Below are 20,333 nucleotides of genomic sequence, written 5' to 3'. Positions count from 1 at the left end.
TACTTTGCGGAAATTCATAGTTTTCCAAATGTTTTAAGTTTTCTTTATTGTTAATTCCGCATCTTCAGGACATGTTGACTCGCCAAAATGCACAATTCGCCTAGTGCGAAACACGAGTCGAATTGTTTAAAGGCAAATATTGGCGGAATTAACACTATAGAAAACTTAAAACATTTGGATAATCTTAATATATATAAATTACGTGACACGTTGTTTGTACGCGATGGACTCCTAAACTAATGAACGGATTTTAAGGGGGATTACTTCATGGAGTGCAGTTTGGTCTAACTTGAGAGAAAGGATAGTTTTTATTTGGATTTGGGACCCATAATTATTTTTATTTTCAATAATTGTTTTGTATGGCCATATTTTCTATGAGAGAATTTACTGACGCACGGTTTGACAGTTCCGCTGTGGAACTATTTCATTATAACAACAGGGAGCATTTTTTACGAAATAATTCTTGATGTTTTGAAATATTATTGGCAATTTCCTATAAAACAGTATTTTTTTTTATAATCTACAGAACAGTGTCTGTCGGGTCAGCTAGTATAATATATATAAGAGGACGTGTGCAAGTCTAGTTCGCGTCATGGTTCTGTTCAAGCTCGTATATGTACCTACATAAGTACCCATGTAAATAGTTCCTACTTTTTGAAGGACAAACTGAACATGTCGTGACTTCGAACGCATTGACTAGATTTCGCGTAAAAGTTACATTTTTATTATTACTTTAGTTAACCAGACGTTTGGTGACCATTATAGATTACGTTTTCAGGGGGACTGTTTTGAAAGGTCACGATACGTCGGGTTAACTAAAATAACAACAAAAATTTAACTTTTACGGAAAATCTATCATAAATCAACACTCCCTCTCGGGAACGAGAGCTAAAATCTGGCGGGTCACACCACTCGGCCAACCTTCCTTGAATTTAGGAGTTGAAATGAATTACACAGCGGCGGCCTGTAAAGCAACATGCGAAAGATGGACGGAAAAATTTGAAGCGATGTAATAAAAGTTTCACTTTAATAATAATTCTGTCTATATGGCAAATATTCGCACGTCATTCTTTTTCATTTACATTAAAAATAAAAAACATTACATCTCAACATTTATTCCCAACATAAAATCTTTACCATAATTTAATAAATAGAAATTTAAATGTATGCAATCTCAAAATAAAAATATAAATTTGTACTAAAATAATACTAAATGTCATTTATTGCAATAATATAGTGAAAGAAAACCGTAAATAACTATTCCAATAAACATTTCCCTTAATTCCTGTATCCTATAAATATAATATAATATGTATACATAATTACATATCTTTGTAGATAGTTTATACGTCTAGATAGTCTCTTGCTGTTAGGCGATGCATGACAACAGGCTAGGTTTATTACTTTAGTATGCATGACAGCTACGTCTTACACTCCTAATAAGTCATTCGTTTGTTATAGTGTGCGTTTGTTGCTGAATATAGAGCCTGGCAGTTCGCCGCTTTTTCGACATGTTCACAACTGTTACAGTCTATCTAGGCGTACCTATAAATATATAAGGATTTCATATAATATGTTTTTGATTTCTCAATTCTATATTTATATATATCAGTCTAAAATTTTTGAGTTAACTCGTTATATTAAATAAATAATTCCATCTAAATTAAATTAAGATAATTAAGTCTTCTTTTCTTTTTTCTCCAGATTCCGAAATTCTTCTATCAATGACTCTTCTTCTAAGAACGGGAACGAATCTGAAATTAAAAATAATAATGCCAGTGAGCATAATTAATACGACAGGTATTAATTAGTGTCCCATAGGTTGTAATTCATAGTTATTTTAAATAAAACGTAATCGTTTTAAAGTAACCGTATAATTACGGTTACTTTAATGGAAATAAGGTCTAAAGAGCGTACGGATCACCCGCACACATTCTCTTGCAACACCAGAGGAGTCACAGGAGCGTTGCCGGCCTTTAAGGAAGGTGTACGCGCTTCTTTTGAAGGTACACGTACTTCATGGCGTATCGACCCGGAAACACTGCACTAGGAAGCTTTTATTTTAAATTATATTTTTTCATCAATAATTATAGAAGATAATAGGTAAAATATATGATCCGTTTAATCGTGTACCCCCTTATTCATAATGGTCCGCACGTAACTTTAAACAGCCGCTTAGGAGTGTTTTTTCTCATTTTGACTTAGGTCAATAGAAGAAGACAGAGTGAGAATTAGCAATGCTTTAAGTTAGCGGACTATTATGAATACGGGGGTTAGTATCAACTGAAATTTTGAATCTGTCATTTATATCACTTCCTGTGCTGTTTAGTATAGGTGTCACCGACAGCCCGCTGTGCAGAGCCTGCATGGAGGCAGAAGAGACGGCCGCACACATCATTCTGGAGTGTAGGAGTGTGGCCACATACCGGGCCAAACACCTGGGGTCACCGAGGACTCTCCCCGAGCCATGGGTGACATCAGAGGTTTGATTAACTATCTTGAGGAGCTGGGATGGCAAGATTAGCCACCCACCACACCACGCAAAATAGGCGCGCCATAGTCGTCGAGTTGCGGATAGTAGCCCGTGATAACCTATGATCATCTCAAGAGGTTCTCACTTAATAACTAGATAAAGGGTCAGTAGTCAACAGAAAGCAGCTGTTTTGGGAACGGCACGCATCGTGCGGAAGTTCCTCAATATGTCGCCCTAACCACCGGCGGAATTGTCGTGAACCAACGCCGGCGGGACTCTATTTTTTATATTTGTAATATTGTTTTTTATAAATATGTTATATATATATAAATGTAGAAAATAAGATGAAATTGTAATAAAGAGAATAATAATAATAAATACGATAATTAATAATGATAATGATAAATTTATTGGCTCTTTTGACTTTCAATAAGTGATTTTATATCCTATTTTGAATAAGTTACAATAAATAGTATGAGTTGTCTTTAATGCGACATACCCCAGTGGTTTTTGCCATTCGATGTCCCGATTCGAATCCCGTTAGCGTTTTATTTACGTGTGAGACATTTTGAGGTTAGATTTTGTTATCGTTATTTTCTTGAAAACTGTGCATTACCTTGTAATAAGAGTAGTACCACTTTAATCGTGGACCAAAGCTCTATCAACTAAATTTTACTGCCTCCAAATTCATGGTAAGAGATACTAAGTCCAACGCATTTAGTCACCTTACACACGCTACCAGATCCTGGTATGCAATTTATTACTGACTCGTTAGTAATAACTTATTCTAGTATGTTACATGATAAAATTAAAATTTTATATAAATACCTTCTCGCTCCAGTTTCATTTTCCCAACTGACTTTTCTTCCTTTTCACTTTTCTCAGTTAGAATTTCTTTCTTCAATTTTCTCTGAAATGAATGCATTTATTAAGAGAGAGAACAACTTTTTTAAAAAAAGTTTACACAAAAAGCTTTTTCTTAGAAGCCACGCGTGTTTTCTTTTTTCAAGATATTGTTATTGACATATTATATATACATGTAATAAAATTAAAAAGTAAAAACTTTACATTGAGTATTTTTATGAAGAATACTTGCTGTGTCCTAAAAACCAATACCAAATACAAGAAAGTTTATAGACTTTATAGAATTTTTGTCTCAACCAGCTTGGGTGAGCGGGCGCGGGATACTGAATGCTCATTGGTCAGGTAATAATCACAACATATCGAGGTCCGAGAATCGGCAAACATCTATTTTTCATACCCCTAAATGATAAGGGTGACCCACCCCTATATTTTTATTTTGTTGACATTTTTTATAATTATTTTATTATTATGATTCTACATTAAAATATACATACAACAACAGATTTTCACCGTTCTACGATCAACACCTATTTTTCTATCGCGATTTTTATATTATTCTGTTCCATCCACAGATCCACAGATCTGCAATCCGCAATGCAAGATAGCAATCGAATATTATAATTATTGTAGTAGATATATTTGGTAAAAAAAATTTTAACTATTGAATTTTCTTTTATTACTTTATATGTCAATACAAAGTTTGCTGCGTCAGCTAGTATTATATTATGTACTAGCTGACCCGGCAGATTTCGTACTGCCTTAATCGAATAATAAAATAACTAAAGTTTTGTATAAAATAAACTTAAAACAAAATACAATACTTAGTACATTATTTTGATAAATCTCGTAAGTATACAAATGATTTAAGTTTTCTTTAGTGTTAATTCCGCCAATATTTGTTTTTAAAACAATTCGACACGTGTTTCGCCTCTACACGAGGCATCCTCAGGACGTGTTGTCTCGCCCAAATCTGGCACGAGACCTGTTTTAAAAACAAATATTGGCGGAATCAACACTAAAGAAAACTTAAATCATTTGTATAATTATGGATTTCCGCAAAGTAACGCCTAATTCAATAAATTTTCTTAAATCTCGTAGGGTTCAGCCTGCGTTTGTAATGTAAGCGGCAAAAAATGTTATTATTTACGACATCACATTAGAAACCTCAAAAATAACAGTATTTCTACACTATTTAATTGATGTTATTATACATATAAAACTTCCTCTTCAATTACTCTATTTATTAAGAGAACCGCATCAAATTCCGTGATATAGAGACAGAGAAAGTGACTTTGTTTTATACTATGTAGTGATAAGGAAGGCATTGATTAGACGCCTATGGATTATAAGGTTAATAATAAGGTGATATAGATCAAAAAAGTGTTAATGCCGAGTCGTATTCTACCATTTGTCTACCCAGGGTGTTAAAAAAAAAGTTCTCTCCTACATCATGACAACGCTTCTTCACACACGGCCAACAAAACAAAGTCATTTTTAGCTTCCGAAAAAGTACAACTCGCCACCCATCCTGCACAAAGCCCCGACCTGTGATTTCTGAATGTTCCCCAAAATCAAATATTTGATGAGAGGTTTCACTTTTACCAATTCCGAAGAGGTGCACATAACAGTAATAAATTGATACATATATGTTCAAGTAATAACAGGCACGTGAGTATTACCATCTTAAGTGTTATGGTGATTTTAAATTAAGAACAAAAACTCCTCACCTTTATAAATTCAGCCAATCCGTCTTGCAAGTGATACCAGCTCAGTATGAACACAAGAGATGTGAAGAACAGATTTGTACAAATACCTGCAAAATGAAACAAGTTACTATCTGTCTCATTATCTAATATATAAAATTCTCATGTCGCGGTGTTTGTAGTTAAACTCCTTCGAAACGGCTTGACCGATTCTCATGAAATTTTGAGTGCATATTGGGTAGGTCTGAGAATCGGACATCTATTTTTCATCCCCCTAAATGTTAAAGATGGTCCACACGATTTTTTTTTTTTTTTTTTTAATTTCTTTGAATATGAGTCAGCATTAAAAAATATATACAACTTCAAATTTTCATCCATCTACGATCAAGAGTTACTTTTGTATCGCGATTTTAATATCGGCAATACAACGTTTGCTGGCTCAGCTAGTATATATACGAAGTTATTATCAGTTCGAGTTGGGGCAGTGCGGCCGATATTAATACCATCTTTGTGCTGCTATTCGCGCTATTTATAACCTAGGTCCTAAAGAATCATTAAGAGAATTTTTTTAAGAAATAATAATTTTGATTTATTGTTCTCAATATATTTTTGATAATCTTAATATATTATATAAATTACGTGACACGTTGTTTATACGCGATGGACTCCTAAACTAATGAACGGATTTTAATGGGGATTACTCCATGGAGTGCAGTTTGGTCCAACTTGAGAGATAGAATAGTTTCTATTTCGATTTGGGACCCATAATTATTTTTATTTTTAGTATTTGTTTTGTTTTGTATGGACATAATATTTTCTATGAGAGAATTAAGTGACGTACGGTGTGACAGTACCGCTGTGAAACAATTTCATTATAATTCTTGATGTTTTGAAATATTATTGGCAAATTTCTATAAAACAGTACTTTTTTTTACTATCGTCGGGTCAGCTGGCTTTTTTATGTTTATAAGCACATTGAGGAATTTTCTAGAAACTGTGACATTCATAATGTTAACACGAGGAACAAACATAAACTTGTTATGCCTACTACTCGGTTAAGTCGAGTTGGTAAGTCTTTTATTGGGCGATGTATATGCTTCTACAATATGATCCTAGAAAATGTACAAAACAAATGTGTTACGAAATTTAAACGAAAAAAAAAATTGTGTGGGAAAGGTTACTATAGCATAAACGATTTTCTTAATGACACCGAAGACTGGGTATGAAGCGACCACACTCAAGCTTTTTAATTATAAATGTTTATTGTACGATATCACATTGTAATCCATATTTTATACAAAAAGAGCCCGCTGAGTTTCTTGCGCCCATTCCTCTCAGGTCTGAGGCAGTCTTTTTTGAATGGGTGGTAGTTTTTGACGTTCAATAAGTGATTTTGAATCCTATTTTGAGTAAAACTATTTGAATTTGATACATAGACAGAATACTGTATTAGAACAGTACTTTAACTTCATACTAGAGCACCTGAATTGATGCACTCACACATACACATGATTTACACGACCGCTAAGAAATCTTGGGAAGACAAAACTTTTGAGTGCCACGCCGTACGCCATGGAGACGGTCGTCAACTAATCAACTGCCGTCAACGAAAATAATGTGGCTACTGTTAAGCGACTAATTGAAGAAAACCTGCGGATTATCTATGAGACAATTCGAGGACTATTGGATTTATTGCTTTGAACCCGAAAAAAAAAATAGCAATCTAGTGAATGAGTGTTTGAAAATGAGAACAGGCCAACAAAAGTGAGGCAGGCGAGAAAAGTTGGTAAAAATATGATCGCATTTTTATTCTCAGCTATGGGACCCATCTCCACAATTCCACTTGAAGACCTAAAAGTGTTAATACCGAGTCGTATTCTACCATTCGTCTACCCAGGGTGTTAAAAAAAGGTTCGCGAAAGACGACCAAAAAGCCGCATTCTCCTACATCATGACAACGCTTCTTCACACACGGCCAACAAAACTAAGTCATTTTTAGCTTCTGAAAAAGTACAACTCGTCACCCATCCTAAACAAAGCCCCGACCTAGCACCCTGTGATTTCTGAATTTTCCCCAAAATCAAAGATTTGATGAGAGGTTTCACTTTTACCAATTCCGAAGAGGTAATGAAGCGTTCAATCAGCACGTAGAAAAAATGCCTTCAGATCTGTGGTCCTACAGTTTAAAAAAATGGTTCGATCGCATGAAAAAATCTTTAAAGTGTAAAGAGTGGTAGGAGAGTATTTTGAAGAGCAGTAAACATAATATTTTGGTTATAACTTCATTAAAACCCAAAAAAAATGTTTACAAATTTCTGAAGCTTGTATCTTCTGTACCTAGGCAGTCCGTCCGGCAGTACGGAAGTCTCACTCCGCAAAATCAATTAAAGAAATAGGTACTCTTGCGTCTTCTGACGACATTAGGGTTGACTTCTTTATCTAAAACTGTGCCTACCTAGTATACGTCTATCTTATAAAAATAGCTCTGTTTTTTCTATAATATAAATAGGTAAGTAATCGTAATTTTAAATCAATATTCCTTCGTTATCAAACCTACATTAGTTGCAGATAGTAATGTATGCGTTCCAACGACTACGACATAGTGAATTGATATATAGTAGAAAAATATGTAGGTAGCTATTATGAATGGCAATTTCATTATAATAATAACCACTTTAAATTCGATTGTTTCCACGTCTTTAGGAAGCTTAAAAATATTAAATTTGGATCGCAATGACCTTTTAATTAATATTTTTTAAATATCGGTCGGATCGGTGAAACAAAGCTCGCGCGTGTTTCTCTGCTCGCTCGTGAGTCCCTACTGGCTGGTCTACTCTGTAGAGGCCACCGCACGTACTTACGATTTCGATACCTACACGGGGAGTGGCCTGACCTAGGGTTGATAAAATCAAATTTTTACATAAAAGCGATAGTGTTTCAAGCAAAAATAGTTCGATGAGCAGAATGAATGCAGATACCTACAAGCATGCACATCTAAAACAGCTGACATAAAAATAAAACTGTCATGATTTTGATCGTTATGAGTACCCACTTTTTCTAAGAAAATGTGACGTGACGAACACAAAGTACACACTCGTGTGACATGTATTAGTATATAGCCATGCCCATTATAAACCAGAGTCGCTCAGAATTCTTCTAAAACACAAAATTTAGAATTTAGCGGCATCGCAAATGCTCTGTCACTAAAATTTATGAGTCTCATTAGGCCATCCACAAGTTTTATGTATTTTTTAACTAATTTGTGAAACCCTGCCCACCCGCGGTGACTTTACAATATTTTAATTTTATTTTTATATATCTCGGAGATTTATTTGGATTTAAAATCGGGCGTCACGGTGTTGGTATCCACCATGTTGTTTTAAGTCGATCAGTGCGCACAACGGGCGCGGGCGCTAGCTTGAAGACGACTGCGACTTCTCAATGAGCGCTCTACTGATGGACAATAATAATTAACTTCAATCACGTCACCGTCAGTGACGTACACAGTGACAACTTCAAACACACTTTGAAAGATGACGTTCGCCATCAGTTCAGCCCAATACACAGAGTAGAATATAATCATACAGGCCATATTACTTTTATATTCTAATTCTCTGACATATATATGGTTATAAATTGAATATATACAGCTAATTTATTTTTTTTAAGTTTCACTTGCACCGTGGTTTCATAAACCACAAAATTGCTTCTTTTTCAATTAAAATCCTCACCCCAATTCCTTCACATAAAGCTAAATGATAATGAGTAATAATGCGATAGGAGCATGCTTACTAAACAGTCTCACCAATGAGGGCAGTCGTCTTTGGCCAGAAGTACATCGCGTACCGCAGGCCTGCGAAGTGAGCTTCGATGTGAAGTTCGCACGAGTGCACTTGTACGTAGCGCGACTGTAATTCAACGTACGCATCAGTCACTGGGGAATTCTGCAAGAGTGAAAACAAAAGAATTCGTATTAATTTCGATCAATGAAGAATAGTAACGGGATTCCGTTTCGAGAATTTTATGGTTGAGTTCTCGTGTCAGGCTTCGTCATGCTCGCTTAAATGTGGCGGCGATGTGGTACGGGTCGTTCCCTTCCCTTTAATATGGTCAAGGGGATGGTTGGACCATGCGTCATGCTCGTGAACGGGCGCTACTTGTGGTGGCCGGATGATCCTGTTACCAGAAACTCTGAAATGAAATGATTTATTTGTATGAATCGTGGTAACATAGTTGTTAACAATTAATTGGTGTACAGCACAATTCGCCAATATATCGGCATACAAATATTTGATTGTCAATATTGGAATATCATATTTAATTTATACTTATACGTTCTTAATACACATTACATAGCTTTAATTCAATGAGATAATATAAAATAAACATTAGTTTGTAGGTACCTCTCAAAAATTACATTTGAATACTATTATTTTTGGCTAAAGAATTCTTTTAAACTATAAAAGCATTTATCTATTAGCCAAAATTTTAATTTTTTATGCATTAATGTTTTAGGCATCTCTCTAATATTCTTTGGAAGGTGGTTAAATACCCTAATACACATAACATTTGCGTTATTTTGATGAAGCGCTGTTCTACAGTATGGCATGAGAAGGCGAGTTGGATCTCTTAATCCTAATACGGAATAGTCCTTTGCTGGTTTAAAAAGTTCACCATGTTTTTTAATGAACATACAAATTTCTAATATATATAGACCAGTAAGCGTTAACAGACGGTGCTTTTTGAATAATGGTCTACACGATTCTAGAGGACTGACATTGCATAAAGCTCTTATACATTTTTTTTGTGCCAGAAAAACATTTGAAATATTAGTGGAGTTTCCCCATAGTATTAACCCGTACCGTAAAACTGACGCAATATAACCGTGGTATGCAGTAAGTGCAGCATTAAAGGATACAGTTTGTCTGAGCCTTCTTAAAGCTTCAGATTCTTAAAATTAAAGTTGTTATATTTTTTTAAATCGCTAAAAAAATGCTCGCATTTTATTTATTTACAGTGTGTGTGGATGTTGCAACTACTGTACTCAATAACTTTTGTTTTGTATTAATTTACATTTACTGTTTTGAACTACTCGTGTGCGGCATTGACTATTTGACGTTTGAGTATTTTTGTTGAATCACTTTACATATTTTGTAATTGAGATGATTTGTAAAACGGTGAAGGTATAAATGTTAATTAACTCCTTTAGGAGTGGCAACGAATTTTTTGCTTACTTCTTCTTCTCATTAAAGTGGAGCTTTACGAAGTGGCGTAAAATTCAATAAGAAGGTTATTTTTTGACATTTACAAGTGTCATTTCCGTGACGTACATGAACTTTGAACATATTGTACGGCAGTAACAGACAGAGTTACCTTACCACATCATCCTCGAAGCTATTAAACAGCTCCACTTGTATCCTCTGTGTCTCTTCATCCAGCCCGCTTACAAACAGCAGAGAAAACAGCGTCGTGCGGATGTAGTGATGCAGTTTAGATCTAAAAAATTGTCAAATTTACTTTAATAATGACACCTACAGTAAACGCGTGAGTTGAATGCAGAGTTTAGGAATGCGATAGTGTGCTGTGACCTAATTATAATTACTGACGACAATAATCAAGATTGTGTCGAAAAACCGTAAACAATTCTTCAAGTCGACCATTTTACACTAAATTAATAATGTGATTTTATAAATTTTTTCATCATTTTAACCATTAGATTTAATTATGAAATTAAATCTCAAATATTTGGTCTGCCTTTCTTCAACACACATGTCTAACGGCCATTTTCAATAACGTATCTGTAGTTACGGATACATTGCTATCATCGTTTAATGAGAAGGTCTTATATATCCATAGTTATGTCCAATATAGTTATATTATTAGTTATAGTCCAATGCAATCTGTCAATAGGTTATTGAAATGTAAGTAACCGTAAATGGATAGATTTGTCTACTTCCAGTAAGTTAAACTAAGGATAGATAGGTTATTGAAAAGGGCCGTAAAACATTTTTCGCCATTTCTCGTGCGTGGCGATGAATAAAAACTGTTTTTTTGGAACGCAGCCTAATGGACTCGGATCAGTTATAAATAAAATCATAAAAATAAAACGGGATCGCAACTTTAGTATTAACGCGATAACACTAGTAAGGCAACGACTACGACACAGCACTACACTGCAGGCAGGACAGGCGTGCGGACAGCGGGGGATATGCTCCCTCTCATTATCTCAGGCCCCGAGTGCATTCAACTCGCGCGCTATCGGTACCTAATTTGCGCACCGGTACATTCATGTGATTTTCAATTTGTGAAAACACTGATTAAACTACTCACACATCTTAAATAAAGTCAAACAGTATTTTTAATAACTAAGTAACTAATACCACAGAGTAGGGACGGGTACTTTCATAATAACTAATACCACAATACAAGTAGTAGAGTCTCTTAGAAATTTATACCTACGTCTGGGCAGAGCGCTACGCACTAATCTTTGGCACTTACAAAAAGATTGACGACGCGGACGGCGCGGCCGGCGTAGCGAATCTAACTCGTACGGCGTGGCAGTCAACTGTTTTGCCTTCCCAAGATTGCTAGCGGCCGTGTAAATCGTATGTATGTGTGTGTGCAACAATTCGGGCGCTCTAGTATGAAGTTAAAGTACTGTTATATTACAGTATTATGCTAATACTGTCGATTCGAAAAAATCACTTTTTTTCTACTTCGTAACTAAGAATGAATCACCGACGCTACTTGTCTTTATTTATACACCTTTTGCCTGTTCTATTTCCTCCGAAATTATCGTGCATGGTAGTCTTCAGAGTTACATATGTCATCCTAATTCAGTGGCTATCCTTTTTAGTTTTTAACTTGTTTTTTTTTTAATAATTCATAAGCATTATAACATATCCAAAAAAATTGTAACTTATTCAATGACCGATTTCATTAATTTATCCAAGTTTAAGTCCAACATAAATCGCTGAAATCGCAACAGTTTTACCCACTGTTGTATCTATTTAAATAAGTTTCACATTTCTTTGAGGATTTCTTAGACGCTGATAACATTACATATACATCCACATCTAGATCTATGGATGAGTTAAGTAAACCTGACGCAATTTCATTATTCAGAATAGTATATAAAATAGTTTTATATCAAATGAAAGAGATATAATCTTTTATTTATATGCATGTTACGTGTTCGTCTAACAAGCAAGCTTAACTAAAATCAAATGAACCCTATGCTCGCGCAGAAATAAGGCCTTTCATAAAGGTCTCCGCGATGATAGACCCTGTGCTGCCCTCATCCAACCTGTTCCGGCGATCATGACCAGATAATCGGTCCATTTTGTGGGAGACCTACTAACAACAACGACCTACTCGTTCAGTGATGACTAACTAAACACTTAATATAAACTGTATGTCTGCATACCTACCTGTATGTCAGCATGGCAGAACGGCATGAAGAGGACACAAGGGTTCCACCTTTTGCTCTCATCTGCAGACACACCATGAACATGCCTTGAAATTTTAATTAAAAAATATAAATATTTTTTAATAGCAGACAAGCATCTAAGTGGTGGTTTTTGAAAATCAAATTTAAGTATGTTTATTTATTTAAATCGGTTTATCAACAAAACGATTTTAGGACCAGCTAGTTTTTCCTAGGCCAAATCAGTTCATCCTTTGGCGATAGGATCTGATTTTAACGAGGCTCAACTATTCAGCCTAGGCTAAACGGGTTTGTCCAAAGGCCGAAAGTAGAAACTAGTTTAAGCTAGTCTGTACCGATTTATCTTATCGCCTAAAGGATGAGGAAAACATTAGTTTGTCTTAAGATCGGGTTTGGCTGGTAACAAAATATGCGCTATGCATGCGCTCAAGGAGGAAACTCGAATGTGCGGGGGCGAACCGCTCGCTGTCGGTTTTTGAGGCCGCGTCAAAGGAGCTTCTGTCATTCCCTCGCGCGACGTTAGGACGGCTGTAGGAATTGGCTTGCGAGACGATTATGCAAAAATGAATAATTACATAATGAAATTGAAAAAGGTATGGCAGTCTAGTATAGAAGTCTCTAGGTACCAGAAATTTTAAAGTTATTACTAATTTGGTTTACAAGAATGAACTGGTCCAACTGCCGGGGGCTGTTTAAGCTGGATCGACACCCGCACGCATCAAACGCGGTCTACTAAATATACCTAAATCAACTCGCGCGGCAAATTAATGTCAACTCGGGTCAAACATTAGCTCGCAATTAATTTGTACGCCTGGCAAATAAAAGAAAAAAATCAATATGACGAATTTCAAAATGGCCGCCTCGCGAATAAAAAATGATTCTTGTATGAAACCTTTCGTATGCAACTTCAGCTAGCACTTAATCGGTATTTTCTTTGTCATGTTAAAATTTCTCTGCAGATATTTCAACTCACCCAGCTCTTTATTACTTGGTGACTCAGGCACATCCATCACCAGTTTGATTCTGTAGGGCTGTCCAGACATTAGTACATAGCTACCCCTGGTTAGCTGTACATAGGCATATGGAAATGAACATATACCAGCCTGGTCTTCACATGATCTGTAAATATTATTACCATATCTAAAATAATATTATAAATGTGATATTTTTTTTGGAAGTCCTCGTCCGAAGCTCTGTCCTCGGGGCATAAAAAGAATAGGGAAATCCCAGGCCCGATGATGTCGTAAGAGGCGACTAAGGACATTTACCAGTGGGAGGCTCCTTTATACAAGATGCCGGCTAGATTATGGGCAACATAGCGGCGCCTTTTTCTGCCCTGAAGCAGTTATGTGTAAGTATTATTGTGTTTCAGTCTGAATTACTGGGCAAATGAGACTTATAAACGTCTCAAGGTGACGAGCGCAATAATGTAGTCCGGCTCCGATTTTTTGGGTTTTTCAAGAATCCTGAGCGGCACCGGGCAGGGTGTACCATCACCTGAACGTCCTGCTCTCGTCCGTCATAATAAAAAGAATATCTATAAATTCTATCCTACCGTTTTACAAATATTATACCTAACTATTAGTACTATTAGTAGGGTAACTACATATTAGTTCTTATTACACTTAATTGAGATATTATAATGTTGAGTAGAATTGGTTTTAATGGCTTATTATTGCGAACCAAATGTATTATGTACGTACATTCCTATCTCTATCGTATTATCTATAATATTCTATACTGTAAGGTAGGTAATACCTAGTCAGGGAGTAAGATCCATCAGATAATACATAACTTCAAAAGTTGACCACATAAACATTACGAGGATACAGAAAACGTTATTCTAGTACTTTAACACACAAACACACACACACACATAGAGATCTTAATGTAATGTAAATCTGAAAATCGCGTACATCTTCCTTAAAGGCTGGCAACGCTCCTGTGGTGTTGCAAGATCACTTAATATCAGGTACCCGTACGCTTGTTTGTTCCCAATCCTCTTTCCCATCACAATTAATATCTTGCAACATTTGCTAGATTCCACAATGATAATATACATACGACATTGAATTCTTTGGTTTTCATCCAATCATCGTTGGGTGCTTTCAGTACTTTGGGAGATCATCATATATTCTTAGAACTGTATACTTTCGTTTAACTATAATTAAACGTATAAGATATTATTACAAAAAAAAAATAAACATGGCTTAGACACGTGTTTTATTAGACAGTGACTTACAATAACAACGTCTAAAATGAATTTTATCTTTTTCTATCACAAACAGTGTTTAGCTTGTGTTTAACTAAAACGTTGTTAAACACAACATAAACTGAAGTGTAAAGGAACGCAATCTTTGTCGGACCTGTGCTTTGTAAAGCACTAGAATGTAGGCCAGATTGAAGTGCTGCCCGGCATATTTTTATGACTCCCATTTTCTTACACACAACTTTGGCTTTGCCTTCCAGTTGACCGCGGAAGTGGCAATCCCAATACTTGTCAATGCATGGTGAAGGGAGGTGTTGTCGCAGTGCGGTGAACGACAAATGGTCTGTTTCACTTAGTATTTTCTTTGATTAACGTGAGTGTAACACAATTTAAATATAACACTTTTAAAAGTGTTAAGACGCGTGTGATTTTAACTGTGATATAACATTAATTTTTGGTTAAAAGATATTATACATTTGCTGCCTCGAGGCAACAAATGATGCGCATAACTTCATAATGAGAACTTTCTCGACTACTGCCAACCGCAGTCCCCCTGAAAACGTGCTCTGATAAGGTCACGAAACATCAGCTAAAATTAGCAATTTGTAACATTAATGCAAAAAAGTGTTTTATTTAGACAAATGGTCTGGTGGTTAAATTGAACAAGGTTCATTTTACCCCATGCCTTGACCTTCACAAGAGAGGACTCGGTATAAGACACATGTTTCTGGAAGATTCGAAAGTAAGGCCATGTGCTATACAGGATCCAAGGCCTTTGCTATTTCCAGACTAATTACCAAGCCTTATCCCATCCTTTTGATAACTGCGCCCATAAAATATTGATCGATAAAAGATTGCCTGCCAACATAATGGCCGTTTCGTATTAATTAACAATTACATTGAAAGAGCAAATTACTGTTCTTTATTGTCAATAGTGACGTGCAGTTGGTCAAAAAAATTTATCGAATGTTTGTACATTCGATAAATTTGTATCCTAAAATAATTTATTTATTAAATTATGTTGGTCTCAGTGAGTCATACATCTTTGTGCCCTTTGGTGTCGAGACACTTTGGCCCATGGGGCCCACAGGCGCGGAGAATGTTCAAAATACTATCTTCGCGCCTCAATAAGGCTACTGGAAACCCAAGCACTGGCAGCATCTCGGTCAACGGATCAGCCTAGCTATCCAACGCCGAAATGCTTTTAATTTTATGTAGCCATAGTATTGTAAATATAGTTATAAGATTTGTTTTGTTTGTATAAATAAGTATAATAATCCTTTTATTACATTGATTTCTAAACTATATTAGGGTCCCGCGAACATTTATTTTTTATTTATATAAGATTGTAATTGTTTTGGTGTACTTACTTATTTACCACAAAACACGGCATTTGTTTTTCGAAATTCAAAATTTTTAAAAATGAAATCTAATACTATCGTCACATAGGATCTTTAGCCAGCACAACTACAACCTCCGGCAACTAGCGTCAATGCTCAATGCAAAACAAAGCAGTTTCGACTTGACATTGCTTCTAAAAGTACAAATTATGAATGCACTGCGATTGTGATATAGTTTTGACCTGGCTTTGGATTTCGGATATTGATACTGCATTACTGTTGACCCTTGCACGTTAATTTGGACTCTGTTTACGCCCTTTGTTGTGAATTTCGTCGATATGGCCGAACGTACGCAGAGAACTGTTCTTAACAGTCAGACACGTGAGTTCGTTATAGGCCTTTGTAACTATTTCGGTCGTGAATCTCAAAATGGAAGGCCAATTTTACCTATAACGTCAGTGGTGGAAAGCGTAGCTGATGCGCTTAATATTGGACAACGAACTGTTAGACGAATAACTAAAGAAAAATATGGCGAGACTTGCACAGAAGAAAATAAACTTCACACGCCAAAAATAGAGAAAACGAGGAAAACCAGTCGTAGGCATCGATAGCTTTGATGCCGATGCCATCCGAAGACATGTGTACGGCTACTATTTACGGAAGGAGTATCCAACAAGAAAAAAGTTAGTGCAATCACTGAAGGAAGCTGGATTATTCTTCGGTGGGGAAAGTTCTTTAACGAAGATTTTGAAAACCGTTGGATTTCGATACAAACAATGTAACAAACGCAAAATATTGATGGAAGTATTTGATATCGTGATGGCAAGATATAGTGTTTTACGCCAATTGAAAGAAATTGAAAATTGGCAAAATTTTGGGTTTTTGGATGAAACATGGCTTAATGCTAACCATACTGTAAACCGTTCTTGGACCGATGACACTGCAGCATCTACGTCCAAAGTTCCTGTTGAAATAGGATCGCGACTTATAATTTGTCACGCCGGAACCATCAACGGGTTTGTCGAGGGTTCTCTCATGGCTTTTGCGTCAAAAACCACTGGCAACTATCATGAAGAAATGAATGGAGAAAAGTTTACTGAATGGTTTACCTCAATGTTGTGTAGCCTCCCTGAACCATCTATTATAACTTTTTATTTGACTTACTCGTGTAAGGCATTGACTATTTGACGTTTGAGTATGTTTGTTGCGTCATTTTACATATTATATTGTAATTGAAATGATTTGTTAATCGATGGAAATGTAAATAGTGATATAAAAGAGTGGCAATGAGTTTCTTGCTACTTCTTCTCATTAGCTCAACCCTTTACGAAGTAGCGGTAGATTCAATAAGAAAAATATTTTTTTGACATTCATAAGTGTCATTCCCGTGACCTACATGAATAAAGTTATTTTGATTTGATTTAATTTTGGACAACACTCCATACCACTCGATGCAAATTGACAAGCCACCTGCCCAATCCCAAAAGAAAGCTGATATCGTCGCATGGCTTCAAAAAAAGCGTCAGCGGAATTAGTACATCTTTTAAAAGAAAACAAACCATCGAAGATCCGATAAGTCATTGACAAAATAGCGTTAGAACATGGGCACAGAGTTATACGGTTACCACCTTACCATTGTGAATATAATGCAATTGAGTTGATGTCGGCTCAAATTAAGGGATATGCTGCAAGACGCAATACACAACCCCCATTTACCACAACAAAAAAGCTAAAAATATTAGAAGAATCTTGTGAACATGTGACTAAAGGAGACTGGGAAAAGGTTGTGAATAGAACTGTTAAATTAATAAGGGAAGATTATGAAAGATATGTGAAAATAGATAATATTTTAGAAAACAAACTTATAATTAATGTAGGTGATGATTGCAGGGACAAGAGTGAAAATAGCAGTATGGACGAATCTGATTAAATATTCAGTTCGTTCAAATATATTAAGTATATATTTATATTTTTTTTATTAAACCTTTTTAATCAGGTACTACTTGCAACAAAAACTAATAGATTTGATTATATTTTTTTCAAGAATAAATTGACATTTCACATCACTATTATAATATGTTAAAACAGCCATCATAGTGTGCCACTAGTATAGTGAATTTCTAGGTATTGATGTAAACCCTCTGGTTGAAATTGAGTTTTTATTGCTTTAAAAACTTTTTTCGAATTCTTTACAACAATATCAACATCTGGGGTCTACACAGAGTCCTTTATTATACAGGGTGTCCCAAAGTTATGGGACATGAAGGGAAAGTACCTTAAATATTGAAGATAGGCTATTTTACTGAAAGAAGACTATGTTATTTTTAAAAGTTAGTAATTCTGCATTCAAAGATTTTCTAAAAATTACTTGCTTCGTCTGGGAATTGAACCGACATAAATGTAAAAGAAACCCCTACTTTTATGATGCCAATCGAAAGAATGGCCAAAAACTAATAACTCTTCTTAAGTAACATAGTATTTTCTCTATATTTAAGGTACTTTCCCTTCATGTCCCATAACTTTGGGACATCCTGTATAGATCATCAAAGTTATTAAATGTATATTTGAAACACTGCTATTTAAAAGGAGCAAGGAGGTGGATTTCTTAGTTTATCAATATCAGAAGAGTGAAATAATGAATAAAAACAGTAATTCAATTTTTTTTTAATTCCCCTTAATTATAAGAGTTCTGCACCACAACAAAGAAGTTAAGAGTATTTGTATTTATATAAACAGGATATATTTTTCAAGTGGGTGTGGATGGGCAAATCCAAAATTATAGGGAATAGCGAAAAGTACTCAAAGTAATCTCAGACCCGATATTTATAAAATCTAAAACAGCATATCCATAACCTATGTGTGTTGAAGTATTACAACTTTTATTTTTTATTTGATAGTGTCACTAATGAGGATCTAATTCTTGGAAGTAATAATATATAGCAGACTTAAGTAAAATGTTGGTTTTAATAAGCCACTTCTAATTTCAAGATGTTCACATCTGTATTGTAAAAATGAGTTTCGTTTAGTTTGTTTCTATATAAAATGAACACCAAACACAAATGAAGGTGTAATAAAATCCAAAAGATAAAAGGTAAATTATTATTTCTTGTAAGATAACAATTATTTTGACTGAAAAAATATTATATTGATGGTAAAGTTTACATGGCTCTGTGTTCAGACCATAGTTTATTTAATATTAGTTGAGTATGTACCAATTTTGTAATAAAAAACTTACTTGAATTGTAGATGAACTGGCCTCACATGTGTAACATTGGGCATATATGTGTAGTAAAATACTATATACATGAATACAGAAATCCACAAAATAGCCGAAAGGAACACAGCTATAATTCCGCCTCTATAAATTAAATCTTTAACACTTGTTATACTGTCATTTGTCTTTTTCTTATAGCCAATATATTGATCGGTTACGAAAGCCTCAACGGGCTGCCGAATGAACTCTCTGAACACTTTAAAAGGGTTTAAATATGCTAGTAAAGACATTTTCGTGATACGGTTATAAAAGGTTTGGATCGCGCATTAGAAACAAACTACGACATCAGATTGTGGTCAAGGGAATTGAACTAGGATGTAACAGAGATAACATTGATAAAATATTAGCTACTGTTATCGCACTTTATTACAGTTTGAAACACTTCGATTTCCAACGACTGTACCAAGTGACTGACCGTGAATAGATAATATTATTTTATAATAATATTATTAAACACTTTTTGAGTTGTATGTTGTATATATATTAAAAGCGTTTATTTTAAGTTTAATATTCCACAATGTTACGAGCTAGCACACAATTTTACTATAAAAAACTTTATTTATTTTTAAATTCTAGCCGGTTCAGTTGCTTCACCAAATTAGTTGACATTTTAATTTAAGCTTTGAAGTTTGATTATATTATGTTTTTTTTTTTTTGGATTTTATGGCCTGGTAACGAAAGATTATATTATGACAATAATTATTGACATTATAATCTCTCTCGTGAAAAATGACGTCAATTATTGACAGTTTTGACGTTTTGTTTTGACGTCAATTATTGACGTCATTTTTTTATGGAATAGGAGGACAAACGAGAGTACGGGTTACCTGGTGTTAAGTGATCACCACCACCCACATTCTCTTGCAACACCAGAGGAATCACAGGAGCGTTGCCGGCCTTTAAGGAAGGTGTACGCAATTTTTTGAAGGTACCCATGTCGTATCGACCCGGAAACACCGCACAAGGAAGCTCATTCCACAGCTTTGTAATACGTGGAAGAAACCAACTTGAAAACCGCACTGT

The 20,333-nt window shown here is 35.1% G+C and overlaps 1 protein-coding gene across 3 annotated transcripts; it reads right to left on the bottom strand.

Annotated features, from left to right (window-relative positions):
- Positions 1–1,099: 1,099 nt before the first annotated feature.
- On the bottom strand, positions 1,100–19,873 carry LOC126976190 (seipin). 3 transcript variants are annotated; one of them, XM_050824440.1, is made up of 9 exons: positions 19,855–19,873; positions 19,272–19,506; positions 13,461–13,606; positions 12,471–12,555; positions 10,419–10,536; positions 8,846–8,984; positions 5,065–5,150; positions 3,302–3,383; positions 1,100–1,754 (listed from the first exon to the last, which is right to left on the bottom strand). In XM_050824440.1, coding segments are annotated over exons 1-9 (969 nt in total). In that variant the 5' UTR covers positions 19,856–19,873; the 3' UTR covers positions 1,100–1,677. The 3 variants fall into 3 exon arrangements, with proteins under 3 accessions (XP_050680397.1, XP_050680396.1, XP_050680398.1); XM_050824439.1 differs by lacking the exon at positions 19,855–19,873 and having other exon boundaries at positions 19,272–19,848; XM_050824441.1 differs by lacking the exons at positions 19,272–19,506; positions 19,855–19,873 and having other exon boundaries at positions 12,471–12,532; positions 13,461–13,602.
- Positions 19,874–20,333: the final 460 nt, after the last annotated feature.

This window comes from Leptidea sinapis, chromosome 39 (assembly GCF_905404315.1).
Source record: "Leptidea sinapis chromosome 39, ilLepSina1.1, whole genome shotgun sequence".
Taxonomy (NCBI): Eukaryota; Metazoa; Arthropoda; class Insecta; order Lepidoptera; family Pieridae; genus Leptidea; species Leptidea sinapis.
The sequence above is the reverse complement of the archived record's forward strand: the minus strand, read 5'-3'. Positions and strand labels throughout refer to the sequence as shown.